General features: G+C 52.6%; 1 protein-coding gene across 1 annotated transcript in view; it reads right to left on the bottom strand.

The window, feature by feature from the left end:
* ATP6V1C2 (ATPase H+ transporting V1 subunit C2) overlaps window positions 1-21,739 on the bottom strand; it is a 115,493-nt gene that overhangs the window by 60,416 nt on the left and 33,338 nt on the right. Inside the window, exon 4 of the mRNA XM_075338766.1 lies at window positions 5,209-5,294. Coding sequence (XP_075194881.1) covers window positions 5,209-5,294 — 86 coding nt within the window. The remainder of the gene's footprint in view (window positions 1-5,208; window positions 5,295-21,739) is intronic.

Here is a 21,739-nt window from a genome sequence, read left to right as displayed (position 1 = left end):
ACCGGCCGCTGCGGCTGAGGGACCCGGTCTGCCCCTGGCCCCTGTATGGTCTTCCCCGTTGCCCGTGCCGGCCACCGTTCTTCCCCGTCCGGCCTGTTGCCATCTCCACCGGCAGCGGAGTCCGCGACCCTGGCCCGAGAGGATCCAGATACACCTGAGGTCGTTGGCCCAGAAGAGGGTATGGCAGTGCCCGCGGGAGCTGAAGGAGCGGCCGACCCGGAGGTGCCGGCTGCGGCCCCTGGTACGACAGCTGGCGATGAATGGCCCGCAGCTGAAATAGGGGTGGAACCCGGCCTGCGGGGCCCCGTCGCCAGTCCTAAAGAGTTGGATAGCAGTGACTCGGGACTCGATACGGAGCCAGTTTCGGAAGATGAGGAGACCCCCGGCCTGATTGACATGGAGGCTACGTACATCCCGCGAAATGGTGGGAACGGGTACCGGGCGGCCCTCTCCCGCCGCGCCTGTTGTGTGCTGGAATTGTACGAGGGCGAGGTGGAGTCTGTCTCAGAGGATGAGATCCCTCGCCCCTGAGCAGAAGATAACCAAGAAAATTAGAGTAAGGTAGCGGATCCCCATTGCCACAAGGACAGTCCCCGTTGGGACCCACCTGCAAGTCCCCGTTGGGACCTATGTTTATGGTAGCGGACCAGCTACTGAAGCGCCCGTCCCTGTTGGGACTTTTGTTGCCCCTTTGTCACATGAGAAATCATGAACATGGCTGAGAACTAGCAATCCACCCAATACCTTTTGGGCTTGTAAATAGAGCCCTTGTTGCCCTCCCCGCAACTGCCGGTCTCTGGAGAGGCTGGTTGGAGGGAGGACCCGCAGCAGAGCAGGCTAGGGTCCGGTCACCACAGGAACCGGTGACCATCCTCCGGGTCAGGGGTCCCCTGGACATGGCACCTCTGAGTGACTGCCGGGTGCGAAGCACCGTACCCGTTCCTGCTTGGGTTGCCTGGCCAAGTTCCTGATCTGGACTGGGGAAAAGGGGTGCTGCCCACTTCTTAAGGGCAGCATCAAGGCTAGGTTGCTTGGGTGGGAAAGCGGAAGGACATGGACCCGTTATTATTAAAGTTGTTTGCAACGTTAAAAGTGATGTGCCTCCCGTAAGGGAAGAAAAGAAATCTTACATATTCTTGAAAATATAAATATGTTATTATGACTGTACATGTGTTTCTTATCTTTATGCAGTTTACAACAAAAATAAACCGGTGATGGACGGGCAGCCCGCGGACGGTCTGCATTAAACCAAGGGGGAATGTGACGCCCTGGACTACCCAGGTCGTCCCAAGTAGACACAACAACACTACACACCCCTTTCCCAGTTAGGTAACATCAGTCAAACTAAAAGCCTTGTCACCACCTTCCAGGATTGATGTCCACACGAGGGGGGGTGGAGCCAGGCGGTTGGCTCCACCCACCGAGGAGTTCACAGGCCTGGAGGCGGGAACCTAGGAGTCTAGTTCAAGTTGGAGAAGAGTTTGGACAGTGAAGGAGGGAGGTTGTGTCCAGAAGCAGTCCTGTGCTCAGGCCTGCCAAAGATTACTCCGGTGGCTGGGTTGGAGCCCAGTCACCATTGACAAGGAGGCAGACGGTAGTGGCCGCCTGCAGGAGACCGGGAACACGACCGGTGGAACCGTAAGGGACCGGGACAGGGTAGTGGCCCGCCGGAACCGAACCGGGGAGCCAACTGGATACCCGAGCACCAGGCAGGGTACTCAGACCCCGAACTAGGCTAGAAGCTACCACCATAGTCGAATTAACTGATTGTGGTCTGGACCTCAGGGGTTCATTCCCACCTAAGTCCCGATTGAAGGCAACAGCCCAACCATCCCAGATAAGTGCCACCGCCAAGGGCAAGAGATCCAAAGGGCCAGCGTCTGCGGGCAAACGGGCTCCTACGACAGGTACACATCGGGGAGTGGACTATCGGTGCCAAGGCACACACAGAGGTGCAGGAGAAAAGCGGACATTACCAACCTAATCTGGGAAAAGCTGCAGCCGGCTGCGGGCCCCATTCATCACTCCGTTTGGTTTACCAGTGACTCCAGTGTCTTGTGTCAGAGTGAGTACACCAGTGCCATCTGGCACCGCGCCGCACTGCACTGCAACACTACACCCTGCACCCGGGCCACGGCCCACCGGACCCCGGGACCAACATCCCCTACCCACGGAGGGATCAACAACTAGCTGCGCTACTACACCGCTCCCGGGGCCCCCCCCACACCTTCCCTGCAGCGGTGGTGTCTACAATCACCACAACCCGTGGGTGGCGTCACGAACTATCCTTTCAAACCAAACACCCCCAAATCCCCGCGTGTAGCGCCAACTCCCTTGCAAAGTGACGTGACCCCCGGGTCCGTGAGAGGCTCGAGCCACCACCCGCAGTGCGAGCACGGATCCGAGCGGCTCGGCGGTCGCAGCAGAGCCCGCAGGGCGGTACAGAATCCACCTTGAAAAGACATGATATGCACATAACTAAAGCCAGTTGAGTATCCTTGACCTAGGATGTCACCATGCATTATAATACGGTAGTATTCACATGTACAGTGAGATAGCATGATTACATCAAAGACAGAAGGTCAAATGACAAAAGGCGATCATGCATCCAATTGTGGCTGAATTCCATTACCACTATATCACTGAGAATGTGGCACTAAGCAAAGGAGAAATGGCATCTATGAAGCATTTTTATGTTTTTTTTGGAAAGAGAACCTACTTTGTGTTCATAAACAACCAGTGAAATGGTGGATATGGAGACATCACTGTGTCTTCACTACAGTTACAGTTTGTTCACACGCTGCATGTTTGTCACATTTTTTAACACAGAAAAAATACAATGTTCACAGTATCAGCAAAGCGAATGAGATTTCTGAAATCTCCTGCACACAATGCTTTTTTAATTCTCACGGATTTGAACCTTCAAACAGTTTTTTTCATAAGTTGTTTCACCCATATAAAAAAATGGGGGAAAAACACAAAATAAACACACAAAAAAGGGGCTTATTGTACACATCATTTTTCCTGCCATTTTTGGTGTTGAAAAAATCTTCCAAAAACACAACATGTGAACATACCCTTATATAGGGTTTTGCGTTGGATTTGTCATTTCAGACTCTTCCAGATGCCATTTTTATAGTCATGAATAGATAAGACTCAACTAGTGGAATTTGAAGAACCTGAGGAACCTGGGAAAAGAGATGAACTGTCAGTTCTTGCATAGCTGTAACAGAAGAATGGAAAATACTCATAACTTGGTAGGGATGTTATCTGAGTCATACGGATATGGTGACCAGGCTACGAGGCCATTATGTGACACATCCATCGTAACCTGATCACTGTACCCCTACAACTAGATCTGTCGTCTCTGGAGCACCAAGACCTGGACAATCCATGCTGAAATAAAACAACACGGCACACAAGAGCAGTTTACATACTGTGTATATGTTTCAGTTTCTTCTTCTTCCCTGAAAAAAATCAATCGTGAGTAGAGTTGGTGCGAATCGATTCACAGGACCCTGTGTAGTGGACATGTTAGTAATCGGTGGCCATTTGCCGGGAACCCTGAGAACTGTCTCCTACTTCCCGATTATCCATGGCTCTTCTGCTAAAGAAACAATGATATTGTGCCAAGTCGCTAATCAAAAGAAGAGCCATGGATGCCAGGTAGCAGGAGGCGGTTCATGGAGTTCCTGTCAGATGGCCACACATTACTGATGTGGCCACAGGACCGGGTCCTACAAATCGATTCGCACCAACGCTATAAGTCTTCAGGTTCATCATTCTCTTGACACATCTCTGAGCATGATATCAAGCTTGTTTCAATACAACAGCTATCGCTGGTCACCATTTAATTATATAATTACTTTACTTCAATCCTTATATCTCACATTAAATTGCTCCTTATCAGACCTACTGTTTTAATTTCCCATTATAACTTATTCCCATACATTATTATAGGACTGCTCTTGATATGCCCCTATCTCCTCGAGCACTCATCCCTTTCCTACAAGACTATCCATCAAAATGAAACTCTCTGCCTGTCCTCTGAAGAGCTGATATCTTTTACTCTTATATCATTTCCCATGCCTTATTATAAGACTTCTCTTAAGTAACCCCTGCCCCTTGGAACATTCTTAACCTGTCCTTCTAGATCATCCCTCAAAACCTAACCATCATCTCAATTGTAATCGCTTATACTTAGCTAACTCTCATAATTTCTTCCCTAAATTTGGAATCTAGAGTATTTTCTCATTTTTAGGCCTCTAAACACATTAGACTGTAGTCGGCCAAATCTGCCGATGTCGGTGGGATCATCCCACAGTCTAATATATGGAAGCCTACAACCTCTTGTGGTTCTGGTCAGCTGGATTTCCAAGGATCTATTTGTTCTCCAGGACGAAATTTGCCACCAGAGGAGTCTGGCATTGGCTCTTTCATACAGAATACATGAGTGCTCGGCTCCTGAGTATGGCGGAGTCAAGGGAGATAGTTTGACTAGAACAATCTTTATACCAACACCTATCTAATGGGTATTATGCCTTTAAGGCCCCTATACACATTAGATTGATGTTGGCCAACCCTGATGATATAGATGCGTTCGGCCCACAATCTAATGTGTATTGGGTGCCAGCCGACTGATAGTTGGGGGAGATGTCAATTGTGCATGTCCAATTTTGGACTCCCGATTGCATTATATTCTATCGGCAGCTCTCTTACAGAGAACACAGGAGCACTCGGCCAAGCGAGCACTCCTGTGTATGGGAGAGACAGCTGAGATGGCTGTTGGCCAAAGATCGGCTGAAACATTGTTTGGCCGCCAGCTATTTAATGCGTACGGCTGGCTTTAATCTTTATTACAAATCCATAGCCACTTTATAAAACTTTAGAGGAAAATATCTGGCTAAAATTGAACATGCTTCACATTTTTTATTCTCTAATTTTATTTTTTTATACAATTATATCAAATCCATAAGAAAAAGCCTCCATGTACCAGTGAAAGATAATTTAGGTGAAAAACGGAGAAGACACTTGATTTAGGAGAACAGACATAAGCATTAGATATGGACATACCAAGCAGTAAATTTAACAATGGCATTTATGGCAGATGAACTGCCGTGATGGTAGGTTGTATGAAAGACCTTTATACACCATAACCTGTCACTAAAATGTGGTCATTAGGTACAACATGGATGTAAATGTTCTCACCTCCATTTGCCAGTAGGTTTTCTTGGGCTTTCTCTGCAGAGTCAACCATGATTTCTCCTACATACTGAGCAATTTTCTTAATTACACTGAGGGAAAGAAAAGACAGCAGGGTCAGCAAAGTGGATGTGATTTCCTGAAGCTTGTGCCCGCTGGGCTTTAAAAGAAGCTGCATAACTCAATGGGGTTTTTTTTGGTTGTGTATTTATCACCCATTTGCTGCAAAAATTCCTTTGGCTGAAATTTGGTTCCAGTTATTTGACTGAGGTTGTTTCAGATCAATGAGTTATTAGCAGAACTTTCCGCTAAACAAAACTTGCAGTAATTACATAGTGCGTGAACATACCGGCAGGCATTTATGCAGCACCTGAAAAGCACTTGTAAAATCACAGTTATGTTTTTAATTAGATATTTGAAGTATTTCTGCACTAAAAAGGCATTCAAAGAAAATGCTGCCCCAAATCCGGACTGAAAACACATCAAAAAAGAGAAAATTAATCCAAAACACAAAGCAAAACATTACTAAACGGTGCAGATTGTTGTTGTGCATTTTGGTACAGACACCTACAGAAAACATGCTGAAAAAAAACTAAACACAGTGTTTCTGCTACATAGGGACATTGCTAAAAGTTTCTTACCCAGTTTTCCCAGTTTCCTACCCAGTTTGGCTTTAAGGCCGGGGCCACATGGGGCACTAGTGCGATCCTCGCATGAGACTTGGCTCACGCTGGCAGTACAGCAGAGCCGAGTGTCATGCTAGTATCCCTGCGACTGAGGTCCGACTGTGCGAGCGGACCTCAACTGCGGAGGGGCGGGCTGACTCGACGGGGGCCGGGCCGGCGCTGCGGAGGGGTGGGCCGGTGCTGCAGAGGGAAGGGAGGGATTTCTCTCCCGCTCTCCTCCGTAGCCGGCAATTGCCATTCTCGCCCTGCACTCGCAGTGCACCAGTGTACCGCGAGTGCAGTGCGATTTTTTTCTCGCCCCATATACTTGAATGGGTGCGATAGAAAGAGTCTCGCATTACAATCGCAGCATGCTGTGATTGTTTTCTCGGTCCGATTAGGGCTGAGAAAATAATCGCTCATGGGTGCTGACACACAGGCTAATATTGGTCCGAGTGGAATGCAATGTTTTATCTCACTCCACTCGCACCGTTTTTCTCGCCGTGTGTCTTAGGCCTAATTAGTACCCCCTTAAATAAATAGTACGAAGGAAGATAAGAAACTTTGTAATATATCTTAGCAGAGAAATCTAGTAATAATTCTACTTATATAGTGCCAACATATTCCGCAGCACTTTACAATTAATTGGGGACATGCACAAACAATAACGACAATACAAAGTACCAAATAGTTCAATAGTTATAGGAGTAGTTAGGGTCTTGCTTGGCAGCTTACAATCTATAAGGAAATGGCGGATACATACAAATGCATCTCAATAAATAAGAATATCCTCAACAAGTTAATTTATTTCAGTAAATAAATACAAAAAGTAAAATGCATATATTAAATAGTCATTACACACAGAGTGATCTATTTCAAGTGTTTATTTCTGTTAATGTTAATGATTATGGCTTACAGCCAATGAAAGCCCAAAAGTCATTATCTCAGAAAATTAGATTACAACAAAACACCTGCAAACGCTTCCTAAGCGTTTAAAGTGGTCCCCAAGTCTGGTTCAGTAGGCAACACAATCATGAGGAAGACTGCTGACTTGACAGATGTCCACAAAGCAGTCATTGACACACTGCACAAGGAGGGTAAGCCACGAAAGGTCAGTGCTAAAGAAACTGGCTGTTCACAGAGTTCTATATCCAAACATATTAATGGAGAGTTGAGTGGAAGGAAAAAAGTGTGGTAGAAAAAGGTGCACAAGCAACCGGGATAACTGCAGCCTTGATAGGATTGTTAAGAAAAAGCCATTCAAAAATTTTGGTGAGACTCACAAGAAGTGGAGTCAGTGCTTCAGAAGCATGAGCTGGTTTTGGATTGGAGATCTGGAGAAATGCTAAGGTGGGGTCACTCCTGCCATGAAAATTGTCTCGTTTCCGTGCAACCTGCTCAGCCACCTGTGAAGCCCTTTCATTTTCCAGGGATAATGTTAATGCCCTTCTTCTGCTTAAGAGATGTCTGAGTAAGGGGGACATAAGGGTTGGTACTGTAATGCCCTTAGTGGCATCCCCGCATTGTTCTGCCCCTCTAGTGGGGACGCTGGCACTTTCACCTTCCCGGCTGCACTGCTCCATCCCCGGTCCCTGCTGCTGCCTCCCGGGGCCTGTGCATGCCTTAGGCCGGTTTCAGACGTCTGTGTTTAATCAGGTACCAGTCACACGCATGGTTATGGTCACACGTGTGTCATACATGAGTCTCACGTATGGCACACGTGTAACATCCGTGTTTGCATGCGTGTGACAGATACCGGAGAAAACACGAGTCTGTGAAATAAAAAGATTTTTCATATTTACCTTCTTTCTCCGTCTCTGCTGCCTCCCGCTCCTGACTGCCGCTCATTATTCATCAATTATTCACCGCACTCAGGAAGCCGGAGCATTACAGGTACAGCGCTGGGTACAGCACCGCCGAGGACAGCACCACGGGGACAGGTGAGTATTCACAAAGCACAGTGACATCCAGGAGGTCATCGGAGTTCCCAATGAACTCTGATGACATCCTGATGACCACCGCGACACCCGCGCTACAGCTTCACGGGTTCAACAGAGTTCATTGGGAACTGTGAGTCCCCGATGCTGTCCCCGCAATGTTCCGGCTTCTAGGTTCTCACCACATACACACACACACACACACACACACACACACTCTGCTGTAAACTCACCCAGCGCTGTCCCCGCTTCCAGTTCCACAGGGCACTGAATATTCAGTGAGTATAATGAGCGGCGATAAGGAGTGGGAGGCAGCAGTGTTGGAGGCAGCATCGCTGGAGAGAGGTAAATATAGAAAATCTTTTTATTAAAAAGACCCATATTTACTCCGGTATGTTTTACACTCATGTGACACGGATCACATCAGTGTGCGATCCGTGTGAAATCCGTGCTGCCGGAGATCCCTGCGTGTGTGCGTGCGGAGTCATGAAAGTTCACACGGTCCGTGTGCAAACACGGACGTGTTAGGCACATCATAGAATAACATGGGTACGTATGACATCCGTGTTAAAAACGGATGTCACACATACCTAAAACACGGATGTCTGAAACGAGCCTTAAGGCGTGTGGACTGACCTGTCCCTTTATTAAAGGGCCAGTACGTCCTAGTCCAGAACAAACTCTCACCCTTTAGCTGAGAGGCATCAGGTGTTTAAGACACCTCCCCCTTAAAGGAGGTACCTATTGCTGGTTCTGAGGTTTCTTTGTGCTGCCACTGCTGCTACTCTGTTGTGTGCTGTATAGCTGATTCTTATCTGTGTTTCAGTGCATGTCAAGTCCGCTGCTGCTGCAATTACCTATACTGGCTGCTGTTGCCACAACCATTTAAACCGGCCGCTCCTAAAATACTGTCCGGTGGTGCTGCAACTATCCAGTCCGGCTGTTGCTGCTACGTGCACCCATTCCAGCCAAACCTACGATACCGGCTGCTGCTGGTCTTACATTCAGAGACTGTGTCCATACTTGTGGCACCAGCTGCCATGGTACCGTGATCTCCTGGGTCTGCCCTTGTCGGCTACCTACCAGTGCTAGCCTATCTCCACCACCAGTGGCTTTAGTGAAGACTCAGTAGCCGTTCAAGTACATTCCAGCAGGTCAGTGATTGGTGTCTTGGTCCAGTGGATCTGTGTCGCCCAGGGAAGGGGGTTACTCGGTCCCGGGCGGTTGCAAATGGGGATGTCACTCTGGTGGCCGTTGCCTTTGTCCCGTGCCCTGGGGCTCCTTTTGTAAAAGGGGTATTTACAAGGGAGATAAGAGTTAATGTTCGTGACGCCACCTGCGGGTAGCGGTTAATGATGGAGAACCGCCGCTGATGAATGTGGGTACTCCCAGAGCTGGGGGTGGTTGCACAAATGGTGTTAGGCCCTCCGTAGGCAGGGCCATGCCTGGGAGATGTGACAGGGTAATAACGGAGACCACACCAAGTTGTTCAAGTTGTTTTGAATAGTCTCTACTCACTCATGCCCTTGGATTACTGGTTCAGGTCACTTGGAGCATCAGTGCCAAATGTAGTGACCCAGGTTGCTCTGTCCCCAGCACTCTCTGTTGGTTTGGTCCCCGTAGTGTGGAGCGTTTGGGGAATGACTATCCCTTTTTGGGGTTACAGTCTCCTCTGTACGGCGGGGAGTGCGGACCCTGTGGGGAGGTAAGTGTCTGAACCCCGATCCTAGTTTACTGCTGATGCCCCCGGATTATTTGGTTCGGTGAAGTCCATGAAGGTGTCCTCACCAGGCAGGTATTTATCAAGCCGTGTAGAACTGACACTGATCTAAGGCCCTGTGCCCCGTGCGTGCTTCGGTCCCAGCGGTACTTGTCCATACCCGCCCTGGCGACCTCTCTCCCGAGCCCCCAGGGTCACCGCTACACGGACTCATGTCCATCAAGTCCGCACACCTCATTGTGCGCTTCACTTCTCTAGGCTAACTGCTGACCCCTCCCACCAGGCTGGCTAATCCTGGGACTCGTTCTTTCCATGGCGACAATCCCCTTACATGGTTAACCCTCTATGCCTGGTGTGGAGTGGAGAACTAGGATTTTGGTTGTGCTTTGGTGGTATCGGCACTGGTACTCCAGGTCCCAGGGAAGAGGTCCTATATCCCCAAGAGGATGCAGTTCCTTGTAGTGCCCTGAGTGACTTAGGGGCGCTACAGATCCACTAACACTTTGCTCGCCCAGAGAGCATTACATAGGGTAAGAAGAATTGAGGAGCCAGGTAAGCAAACTTGAGGTGTGTGAGGAAAAGGGATCAAGTCTCTGAGGGGATTGTGTAAAACTGTCCTGACAGATGTGGTTGACTTTTTCTAGAAAATAAATTGCCAGATTGTCAGCTCTGAGGTTGAGGATTGGGGTTTGCATTTTAAGGCTCAGGAGGGAGTGGATAATTTTGACGAGTCATTTTGGATTGTCGGATTGTGATGTGATGAGTGTGGTGAAGCATACTTGTGACGCCCTGGGCAAGCCAGGGGTCACAGGTCATAACACCACCACACCCTACACCCCGGATAGGTACACCAAAGCTACACAAAAATCCTTGTTGCCTTCCTCCAGGGGCTGATGTCCACACCAGGGGGTGGGCCAGGCGGTTGGCTCCGCCCACCGAGGAGTTCACAGCCCTGGAGGCGGGAAAACACGAGCAGATGAAGTTTGGAGGAGGAAGAGTTAAGAGTGAAGTGGTAGAGGAGCCAGAGAGAGGAGTAAAGGTGGAAGAGAAAGTGACAGTTGAAAGCCTGAAGTTGGTCCGGGTGTGTGCCCCGGACTGAGAACAGCAAGGTTAGCAGACGGCGGTGACTGTCTGCAGGAGAGGCTGCTTGGAGGTTGCCGAAAGGACCGTGGACGGGTGGTGGCCCGGCGGTACCGGAGCGGTATACGAAGAGAAGCCAGCGCCATTGGCAGGGGCCTTTCGGATCCCGGCAAGGCTAGGAGTCGCCGTGAATTTGCCAAATCTGTCAGTGAAGGGGACCTCTGGGTCTCCAAACAACCAAGTCCCGATTCAAGGCAACAGTCCAACCATTAGAGAGAGACTCCGCCACCGCCAAGGCACCAGTTTCTCAGGGCCAGCGCCTGCAGGCAAAGAGGGGCTCCTCCGGCACATATCCAAGCCGGGGAGCGGGTTACCGGTGGGAACCCATCGCTACCAACATAGACTTAGGTGCAGGAAAAGGGACCGTCACCGTCAACTACCGGGGAAAAGCAACAGCAGCCGTCCGTGGGAACCGTCTTTCCAGCCGTGTGTTTTACCGAGAACTGTGTCACCGTCTCAGGCTGAGTGAGTACCAGTGCCGTGAGGCACAGCGCTGCCCCCGCGTCCCTGCACCCCACCAAGCCCTGCACCGGCCCTGCCATCCAGCATCCCCCACCTCATCACTGGGCCCCGGGACAACCACCCCTTACCCACGGAGGGGAGAACTAACAACTTTGCTGCTCCCTGTCACCGCTCCCGGGATCCCCATACAGAGCAGCGGTGGTGTCCATACAATCACCACAACCGTGCGTGGCGTCAAGGACAATAAACTATCCCAAAAACCAAACCCCTTTCACTCACGGGCGAGGAGCGCCGCTCGAGTCCCCGGGATCCGGCCCATCGCTCGAGCCACCGAGCAGCAGCAGGCCGCAGCAGCAGCGGCAGCCGGACCCGAGCAGTGGGAGAGCGCAGCGTCTCCTCCTCCGCCCGCGACATACTTGTTTGGCCACATGGAGAGCAGAGTTATACATTTTAGGTATGAACTTTTTCTACACAGACTCTCGGCACACCATGAGCACCGCTGGACAAAACTTTTATGTAGCCTGTGCAAGGGTTGCCGTAGTCTATGTTGGATCTTTCTGAATGTAGCAGGTACTGCTTCATCCAGTGCACTCTGCAATATATTATTATAATGTGACAATTGCTGAACCTGGACAGGAGAGAGAGAAGATGGAAGTGTCGCGGGCGGAGGAGGGGACGCTGCGCTCTCCCACTGCTCGGGTCCGGCTGCTGCTGCGGCCTGCTGCTGCTCGGTGGCTCGAGCGATGGGCCGGATCCCGGGGACTCGAGCGGCGCTCCTCGCCCGTGAGTGAAAGGGGATTGGTTTTTGGGATAGTTTATTGTCCGTGACGCCACCCACGGTTGTGGTGATTGTATGGACACCACCGCTGCTCTGTATGGGGATCCCGGGAGCGGTGACAGGGAGCAGCAAAGTTGTTGGTTCTCCCCTCCGTGGGTAGGGGGTGGTCGTCCTGGGGCCCAGTGATGAGTTGGGGGATGAGGGATGGCGGGGCCGGTGCAGGGCTTGGTGGGGTGCAGGGACGCGGGGGCAGCACTGTGCCTCACGGCGCTGTGGTACTCACTCAGCCTGAGACGGGGACACAGTTCTCGGTAAAACACACGGCTGGAAAGACGGTTCCCACGGACGGCTGCTGTTGCTTTTCCCCAGTAGTTGACGGTGACGGTCCCTTTTCCTGCACCTAAGTCTATGTTGGTAGCGATGGGTTCCCACCGGTAACCCGCTCCCCGGCTTGGATATGTGCCGGAGGAGCCCCTCTTTGCCCGCAGGCGCTGGCCCTAAGAAACTGGTGCCTTGGCGGTGGCGGTGTCTCTCTCTAACAGTTGGACTGTTGCCTTCAATCGGGACTTGGTTGCTGGGAGACCCAGAGGTCCCCTTCACTGACGGATTTGGCAAATTCACGGCGACTCCTAGCCTTGCCGGGATCCGAAAGGCCCCAGCCAATGGTGCTGGCTTCTCTTCGTATACCGCTCCGGTACCGCCGGGCCACCACCCGTCCACGGTCCTTTCGGCAACCTCCAAGCAGCCTCTCCTGCAGACGGTCACCGCCGTCTGCCGACCTTGCTGTCTCAGTCCGGGGCACACACCCGGACCAACTTCAGGCTTCCTCAACTGTCACTTTCTCTTCCACCTTTACTCCTCTCTCTTGCTCCTCTACCACTTCACTCTTAACTCTCTCTCTCCCTCAACTGAACTCTTCACTCCTTCCACTTCCTCCTCCAAACTCTATCTGCCTGGTTTTCCCGCCTCCAGGGCTGTGAACTCCTCGGTGGGCGGAGCCAACCGCCTGGCCCACCCCCTGGTGTGGACATCAGCCCCTGGAGGAAGGCAACAAGGATTTTTGTGTAGCTTTGGTGTACCTATCCGGGGTGTAGGGTGTGGTGGTGTCATGACCTGTGACCCCTGGCTTGCCCAGAGCGTCACATTCCCCCTTAGAAAAATGCAGACCATCCGCGGGCTGCCCGTCCAACACCGGTTTTATTTTTCTGAAAAGATAAAAAACGGTAACATATACAAATAGAATAACATCATCCCACAACGGGAGGCACTTTTCTTAAACGTTACGGTAACATTTTAACGGTTGCTGCTGCCGCTCTCTCCCACTCAAGTAACCTGGCCCTGATGCTGCCCCTAAGAAACAGGCAGCACCCCTTGACCCCAGTTCTGAACCAGTTACCCGAGCGGGATCTGTCCTTCCCCTCCAGAGGGTAGCCACCGGTTCCGGTGGTGGCTGGGCCCCAGCCTGCTCCACTGCGGGCCCTCCCTCCAACCTGCCTCTCCGGAGGCGGTAACGGTTAGCTGCAACAACCTATTTTTATTTACATGCCACTTAACGTTTGTGGTTGCCTTGCAAGTTCTCAGGCCTGTTCATAGGAGTTCCTATGCATAAACTGTGGATGGTCCCCACGGGGACAACGGTGCCGGCAACGGCCGGTTCAATCACGGTGTTGACAATCAGGTTACTTGCTCATCGGTGGATCACTTATCATTTTCTTTAAAAACCTTTCAAAACTTTCAACTTTTAAACACACACAGTTCCTCTCCCCCCGCCCTTTTAAAGAACGGTTTCCCTGTACCTAAGTGGGGGTCTACCTAGGTTGGGACGGGTGGACCTCCAGGGTCCGGTGTACGTGGGGCCAGGCAGTGGGGCAGAGGGAACAATCAGTTCCTCCTCCCTGCTATCGTGTGGGGCAGGCGGAGGCATAGGGGAGCTGGGTACAGGTTCATCCCTGGGCACTGGCACTGACTCACGGTTGACCGCCTCCGTCACTTCTTCATCCACGGGTTGTGAGAACAGTATCACTGTAAGAATCACCGCGCCGTTCTGTGTAGGCCAGTCTGCTGGGAAGTCACCCATCACAGTGTGGATCACCTCTTTTGCCTACTCTGCTGGTGGGGGAACCGGTACTTCAGCCGTCACCCTTAAGGCTGGTGGGCACCTTTTCAGATGGTCCCGGGAAACCGTGGCCAAAGTGCCCCCTTGGTCACGACTGATTTGGTAGGCCTTCCCATCTTCCCATCCTGTGGGCTGTATGACGTACGGGGTTTGTTCCCATTGATCATCCAGCTTGTGGGTTCTCCTCTTCCGCTTCAGTACGACATCTCCGGGCTGAAAAGGGCCAGCAGACGCCTTTTGATTGAAGCGCTGCTCCTGCAGTTCCCGAATCCGACTCAAGTTCTTCTCAACATATTCTTGAATCTGCCGGTATTGTACCCTCCGCCGAGCTTCCCATTCAGCTGTCGAAGGGAGAGCTTCTGGGGCCTCCAATTCCATTTCCAGGTCCACCGACAGTCGGCCGGGGCGAGCCCTCATCAGATATGCTGGGGTGCACTTCGTTGAGCTGGACGGGATGCTGTTGTACATATCGACCAAGTCGGGTAGCTTCTCTGGCCACAGGTTCCGCTCTTCCAGCGGTAACGTCTTGAGGAGTCCCAGGACCAAGTGGTTCATCTTCTCACACATGCCGTTGGTCTGGGCATGGTAAGGGGTGGTCCGGATCTTCTTGCAGCCGTACAACTGGCAGAACTCATGGAACACCTCTGCTTCAAAAGCCGGGCCTTGGTCAGTAAGCACTTTCTCTGGGTATCCTTGTGGTCGGCAGAAATAAGCCTGGAACGCTCTAGCGGCAGTACGACCAGTTAGGTCCTTGACTGGGACAACCACCATGAACCTCAAATAGTGGTCTACTATGGTCAACGCGTAGGCGTACCCACTTCGGCTGGGGGTGAGCTTGACATGGTCCAGGGCGACCAGCTCCAGCGGCTGATGTGTAATGATCGGGTGTAGGGGCGCCTTCTGGCTGGCCTCGTCCTTCCTCCTCAGCGTGCAAGGACCGCACTCTCGGCACCAGGCCTCTACAGACTCCCGCATCCCACTGCAATAGAACCGCTCTCTCAACAGCATCTCCAGCTTCTTCCATCCGAAGTGTCCAGCACCATCATGGTATGCCTGCAAAACAGTGGGCACATCAGCTTGGGGAATAACCAACTGGCGGATTTTCTCATGAGTCTTCGGGTTGATCAGCTCACGGTACAACTTCCCTTGATGTAGATACAGCCGGTTCCGTTCCTTCCACAAGCGTTGGGATTCAGCTGGGGCGGCAGGGTCCATCCCAACAGCGCCTCGTTCCATCAGGGTCTTGACTAGGCGGACAGCGGGCACCTGGTTTTGAGCTTCCTGCCACTCCTGACTGGGCAGTGGATCCAGGTTCACCCGTTGTTGGTGGACATGTACCTTCTCAGTTGGTGGCTGGTGAAATGCAGGCAACTCGATCTCTTCGAGGTCGTCATCCTCGCACCCTTCTTCTGACAAGTGGGGCATCCGAGAGAGTGCATCAGCATTAATGTTGACACGACCAGCCCTGTATTTGATTGTGAAGTCATAGTTGGCTAGCCTGGCCATCCACCGCTGCTCCAACGCGCCCAACTTGGCCGTGTCCAGGTGAGTCAACGGATTGTTATCCATGAAAGCGGTGAATTTTGCTGCGGCCAAGTAGTGGCGGAACCGCTCGGTGATAGCCCATACCAGTGCCAGGAGCTCGAGCTTGAAGGAGCTGTAGTTCTCAGGGTTCCTTTCAGTTGGCCGGAGCTTTCGGCTAGCATAAGCAATCACTTTTTCCTTCCCGTCCTGGACCTGGGACAGGACTGCCCCCAATCCCACATTGCTGGCGTCTGTGTAGAGGATGATTGGGCAGCCGTAGTCAGGGTACGCTAGGACCTCTTCTCCGGTCAAGGCCGCTTTCAGCTGGTGGAAGGATTCCTCATGCCTTTCTTCCCACACCAGTGGGGCTCTGATGGGTCTACCACCTTTGGTCTGCCCCACGAGGAGATCTTGCATGGGGGCAGCCATCTTCGTGTACCCCTTGATAAAGCGTCGGTAGTACCCCACCAGACCCAGAAACTGCCTTACTTCCCTCACTGTGGTTGGTCTTGGCCAGCCTTGGATGGCAGTGATCTTCTCAGGGTCGGGGGCGACACCTTCTGCACTCACTACATGCCCCAGGTACTGCACTCTGGGTTTCAGCAGGTGACACTTAGAGGGCTTCAACTTCATCCCGTATTTGGCAAGGGACGCGAACACCTCGGCCAGGTGCTCCAGATGGGCTTCATACGTCTGGGAGTACACAATCACATCATCCAAGTATAACAGGACGGTCTCGAAGTTTAGATGTCCCAGACAGCACTCCATCAGCCGTTGGAAGGTTCCAGGGGTGTTGCACAGCCCGAACGGCATACTATTGAATTCACAGAGCCCCATTGGGGTGGTGAAGGCGGTTTTCTCCCGGTCCTCCGGTGCCACTGCCACTTGCCAGTACCCACTGGTGAGGTCAAGGGTAGAGAAGTAATTTGCAGTTCTCAGTGCGGCCAAAGACTCTTCGATGCGGGGCAGTGGATAAGCATCTTTATGCGTTATCTGGTTAATCTTCCGGTAGTCCACACACATCCGCATGGTGCCATCCTTCTTCTTGACCAGTACCAACGGGGTGGCCCAGGGACTACAGCTGTCCCGAATAACCCCTGCCTCTTTCATGTTCCTCAACATATCTTTGGCGCATTGGTAAAGCGCAGGGGGAATAGGCCTGTACCTCTCTTTGATAGGGGGGTGCTCACCGGTGGGGATGTGGTGTTGGACCCCTTTGATCTGCCCAAAGTCTAATGGATGTTTGCTGAAAACTTGTTCATACTCCCGCACCACCCTGTATACCCCTTCTTTGTGATGTGTAGGGGTATCGTCAGTGCCTACGTGTAGCTGTTGGTGCCACTCATTTAACTCCCCTTGGGGGGGTGAGTGCTGGTAGTAGGTGGGGAGACTGGGGGAGCTGCCTCGTGGATGGTGTGGGGATCCAGGGTGAGCAACTTGGCAAGGGTGGCATACCGGGAAAGCCTGACTTCTTCCTCCCCACAGTTCAGCACCCTCACGGGCACTCTCCCCTTCTTTACATCTACCACCCCTCGGGCGGCCATTATGGTGGGCCAGTGTTCGGAGGGCATGGGCTCTATCATGGCAGGGTAGTCACGCCCCTGAGGCCCTACTGCCGCTCTACACCAAATGATCAACTCACTCCTAGGGGGTACAATCAACGGAGCAGCATCCATCACTCTCACTCCACCAATCTCTCCTCCTGTTGAGTTTACATGCTGGCGGTACATCAAGGCTCGGATCTCACGCTGCACAGCTCTCTGTCGGCTCCCCGCCGCCGTGGCGGCCAGCTGCTGCAGTAGGGCCAACACATCACCCATACAGTGCTCCATCACATTGGTTCCTAGCACTATCTTCGGGTTATGGTCACTGGGTTCATTCATGATCACAATCATACCCTGGTGTTGCAGTTCAGCTCGCCCCACTGTCATAGCCACTTGTTTATACCCCACTTGGGTCAATGGGAGTCCATCAGCAGCAATCAGTTTTATACTAGTATCTGGGGGTGCCAGCTCATCTGTCCCCCAATACCGCTGGTATAATGTGTATGGTATGGTGGTTACCTGTGATCCAGTGTCCAAGAGAGCCATCACCGGCATGCCGTCCACAGCCACGGGCATGATGGGCCGGGCCCCGATATACTGGTCCCGCCAGTCTGTGGGGCCACGGGGTTCTACTCCTGAGGATTGGCCCGTGGCCCCAGGGGTTGCTCGTTTAACGGGCACTGTCGGAAGTAATGGCCAGGCTTGCTGCACTTGTAGCAGGTTGGAGGTCTGTTCCGTGAGTTGTTAGCACTTCTCCGCTGCATCCAGGGAACATCCTCAGGGCTGTCGGCGAGCTGTATCCTGGTTGGAGGCTGGGATCTGGTCAAAGGTTGGAGTGCAGCGAGAATCTTGGCGAGGTCTCCGTCCATGCGGCGGACCTGGGCTGCCAGTTCTTCCATTGTGCTGCTGGGAGCTGTAGGCATTGGAGAGGCTGGTGGGGCAGGGGCCACCATGACGGGTGCCGTCTCAATTGGCCACGGGGCTGGCTCCGAGATTTCTGAAGCTGGGGGTTGCAGTGCTTTAATGGCCCGTTCCTTTAACACAGCAAAGTCCACATCAGGGTGTTCCAGGGCCCACAGCCGGAGCTGTTTGCGATCCTCAGAGGACCTCATCCCCTGCACAAATTGCTCTACTAACATCTTGTTGCTGTCCGCCTTATTGATAGTGTCTACCCGCTTTAGGGTGCGAAGGGCGGTTTGCAGACATAAAGCGTAGTCCCGAATGCTATCCACAGACCGTTGCCGACACTGGTAAAACTGCATCCTCAGCTCAGCTTCGGTACGGGTCTCAAAGGCAGTCTGTAGCTTCTCAAAGATGGTGGCTACAGAGAACCGGTCCCCCTCGGCCCAGGTCTCCGCTTCCTGCTCAGCCGCACCGGTTAGCTGGCCCAGCACTACCGCTGCACATTGCTTATCGGTCAGGGGGTACAATTCCAGAAGCGGATTAAGCTTTTTCCGGAAGACCTGTAAAGCATCAGGTTTCCCGTCATACTGCGGTAGCAAGGTAGCTCCGGGCACATAGGGCAAGGAGAACGGCATCACCTGAGCGAGAGCGGGGGCCGCGGCACCTCCCATTCCCATCCACGGGTGCCACTGCGGCTGCGACCACCGCTCCTCCAGCGGCTCCGTCGGGCGCAGACATCTTGTTTCCGTCCCCCTTAGCCTCTTTCCGGCCCCTCCTCTATCGGGGCGGGGTTTTGGCCTTCGCGCCTCCGCTACTCGAGAAGACGCTCGAGCGGGAACTCTTCGCGCCAAACATGTCGACTTCTGAAATTTTCCGGCCGGACACCTCCGGCGGTCACAAGGCGCACCTCTACCCAACGGCAGAGCGGTAAGATCCTGTTCGTGACGCCAAGTTGTTGCGGGCGGAGGAGGGGACGCTGCGCTCTCCCACTGCTCGGGTCCGGCTGCCGCTGCTGCTGCGGCCTGCTGCTGCTCGGTGGCTCGAGCGATGGGCCGGATCCCGGGGACTCGAGCGGCGCTCCTCGCCCGTGAGTGAAAGGGGATTGGTTTTTGGGATTGTTTATTGTCCGTGACGCCACCCACGGTTGTGGTGATTGTATGGACACCACCGCTGCTCTGTATGGGGATCCCGGGAGCGGTGACAGGGAGCAGCAAAGTTGTTGGTTCTCCCCTCCGTGGGTAGGGGGTGGTCGTCCCGGGGCCCAGTGATGAGTTGGGGGATGAGGGATGGCGGGGCCGGTGCAGGGCTTGGTGGGGTGCAGGGACGCGGGGGCAGCGCTGTGCCTCACGGCACTATGGTACTTCATCAGCCTGAGATGGGGACACAGTTCTCGGTAAAACACACGGCTGGAAAGACGGTTCCCACGGACGGCTGCTGTTGCTTTTCCCCAGTAGTTGACAATGACGGTCCCTTTTCCTGCACCTAAGTCTATGTTGGTAGCGATGGGTTCCCACCGGTAACCCGCTCCCCAGCTTGGATATGTGCCGGAGGAGCCCCTCTTTGCCCGCAGGCGCTGGCCCTGAGAAACTGGTGCCTTGGCGGTGGCGGTGTCTCTCTCTAACAGTTGGACTGTTGCCTTCAATCGGGACTTGGTTGCTGGGAGACCCAGAGGTCCCCTTCACTGACGGATTTGGCAAATTCACGGCGACTTCTAGCCTTGCCGGGATCTGAAAGGCCCCTGCCAATGGTGCTGGCTTCTCTTCGTATACCGCTCCGGTACCGCCGGGCCACCACCCGTCCACGGTCCTTTCGGCAACCTCCAAGCAGCCTCTCCTGCAGACGGTCACCGCCGTCTGCCGACCTTGCTGTCTCAGTCCGGGGCACACACCCGGACCAACTTCAGGCTTCCTCAACTGTCACTTTCTCTTCCACCTTTACTCCTCTCTCTTGCTCCTCTACCACTTCACTCTTAACTCTCTCTCTCCCTCAACTGAACTCTTCACTCCTTCCACTTCCTCCTCCAAACTCTATCTGCCTGGTTTTCCCGCCTCCAGGGCTGTGAACTCCTCGGTGGGCGGAGCCAGCCGCCTGGCCCACCCCCTGGTGTGGACATCAGCCCCTGGAGGAAGGCAACAAGGATTTTTGTGTAGCTTTGGTGTACCTATCTGGGGTGTAGGGTGTGGTGGTGTCATGACCTGTAACCCCTGGCTTGCCCAGGGCGTCACAGAAGCTAAAGACAACTGTGGATTGTTCATAAGCTGCTGGGTATTAATGTCCTGGGCTGCGAGAAACTTCTTGACGGAGAAGAAAAGAAGGTTGTGGTCAGAATGTGGGAAAGCAAAGTTAGTAAAGCCATGCATTTAGCAGAGACGGGAGAAGACCAGGTCCAGGGTATTTCCATCTTCATGTGTAGGAGAGTTAGTAAACTGTGAAAGGCCAAAGTAGGAGATGAGACAAAGAAGATGAGTGGCAGATGGCGAGAGTGGATCATCAATGGGGATGTTAACATCCCCCATGATGGAGTGGGAATGTCACGGAATAGAAAGTGTAGAAGCCAGGTGGCACATTGATCCAGGAACTTACAGGAGGAGCCTGGAGGGCAATACACAACCACCACTTGCAGGGAGAAGGGTTTGAATAGTCTACCGGTGTGCATTTTAAAAGAAAGAAACCAAAGTGAGGGAACTGGGGGGAATAACCTGGAAAGCATATTGTGATGAAAGGAGTAGACCAACACCTCCACCTTATCTGTTCTCACATCTGGCAGTAAGTGAAAATTGCAGCCCACCATACGAGAGTGCAGCAGCAGCGGTGGTGCCGACTGCTGGATCCATTTTTCCGTGAGAGTCGAAAGGTTAAGGAAATTGCAAAAGGAAGAAGTTGTTATTATAGGGTATGAAGTAAAGTGAAAAAGTGAAATGAACAATAAATAATGCAGTACAACTGAACAAGAACCATGTGTACCCTGTCCAACTGCCATCTTTAACTGTCATGACAGTAAAGGCCACGTTACACGCAACGACATCGCTAACGAGATGTCGTTGGGGTCACGGAATTCGTGATGCTCATCTGGCCTAGTTAGCAACGTCATTGCGTGTGACACGTACGAGCGACCGCTAACGATGTAAAATACTCACCAAATCGTTGATTGTTGACACGTTGTCCATTTCCCAAATGTCGTTGCTCGTGCAGGACACAGGTTGTTCAACGTTCATGAGGCAGCACACATCGCTACGTGTGAAACCCCAGGAACGACGAACAACACCGTACCTGCGTCCTCTAGCAACGAGGTGGGCGTGATTTTCATGCGGCTGCTCTCCGCCCCTCCACTTTGATTGGACGCCTGCCGTGTGACGTCGCTGTGACGTCGCACGAACCGCCCCCTTAGAAAAGAGGCTGTTTGCTGCCCACAGCGACGTTGCTAGGAAGGTAAGGACGTGTGACGGGTGTTAGCGATATTGTGCACCACGGGCAGCAATTTGCCCGTGACGCACAAACGACGGGGGCAGGTGCTTTCACGAGCGACATCGCTAGCGTGAAAAGCCCCCTTTAGAAAATATTGCACTTCAAAATATATTGCACATATGCCCCCCAGCTCACATGCTGCCCCTAAACCAAATCTGAATATATAGGAATTCTGCTTCTTCCTCTACTTATCGGTGGTGTGTTTTTGTCTCCTGCACTAATTATTTGCTCTCAAAAACTTTTTAAGGCCACGTTCATATGTTCAGTATTTTACACTAGTATT

Source organism: Anomaloglossus baeobatrachus, chromosome 3 (genome assembly GCF_048569485.1).
Source record: "Anomaloglossus baeobatrachus isolate aAnoBae1 chromosome 3, aAnoBae1.hap1, whole genome shotgun sequence".
Lineage (NCBI taxonomy): Eukaryota > Metazoa > Chordata > Amphibia > Anura > Aromobatidae > Anomaloglossus > Anomaloglossus baeobatrachus.
Note: the sequence above shows the minus strand (reverse complement) of the source record. Positions and strands in the feature narration are given on the sequence as shown.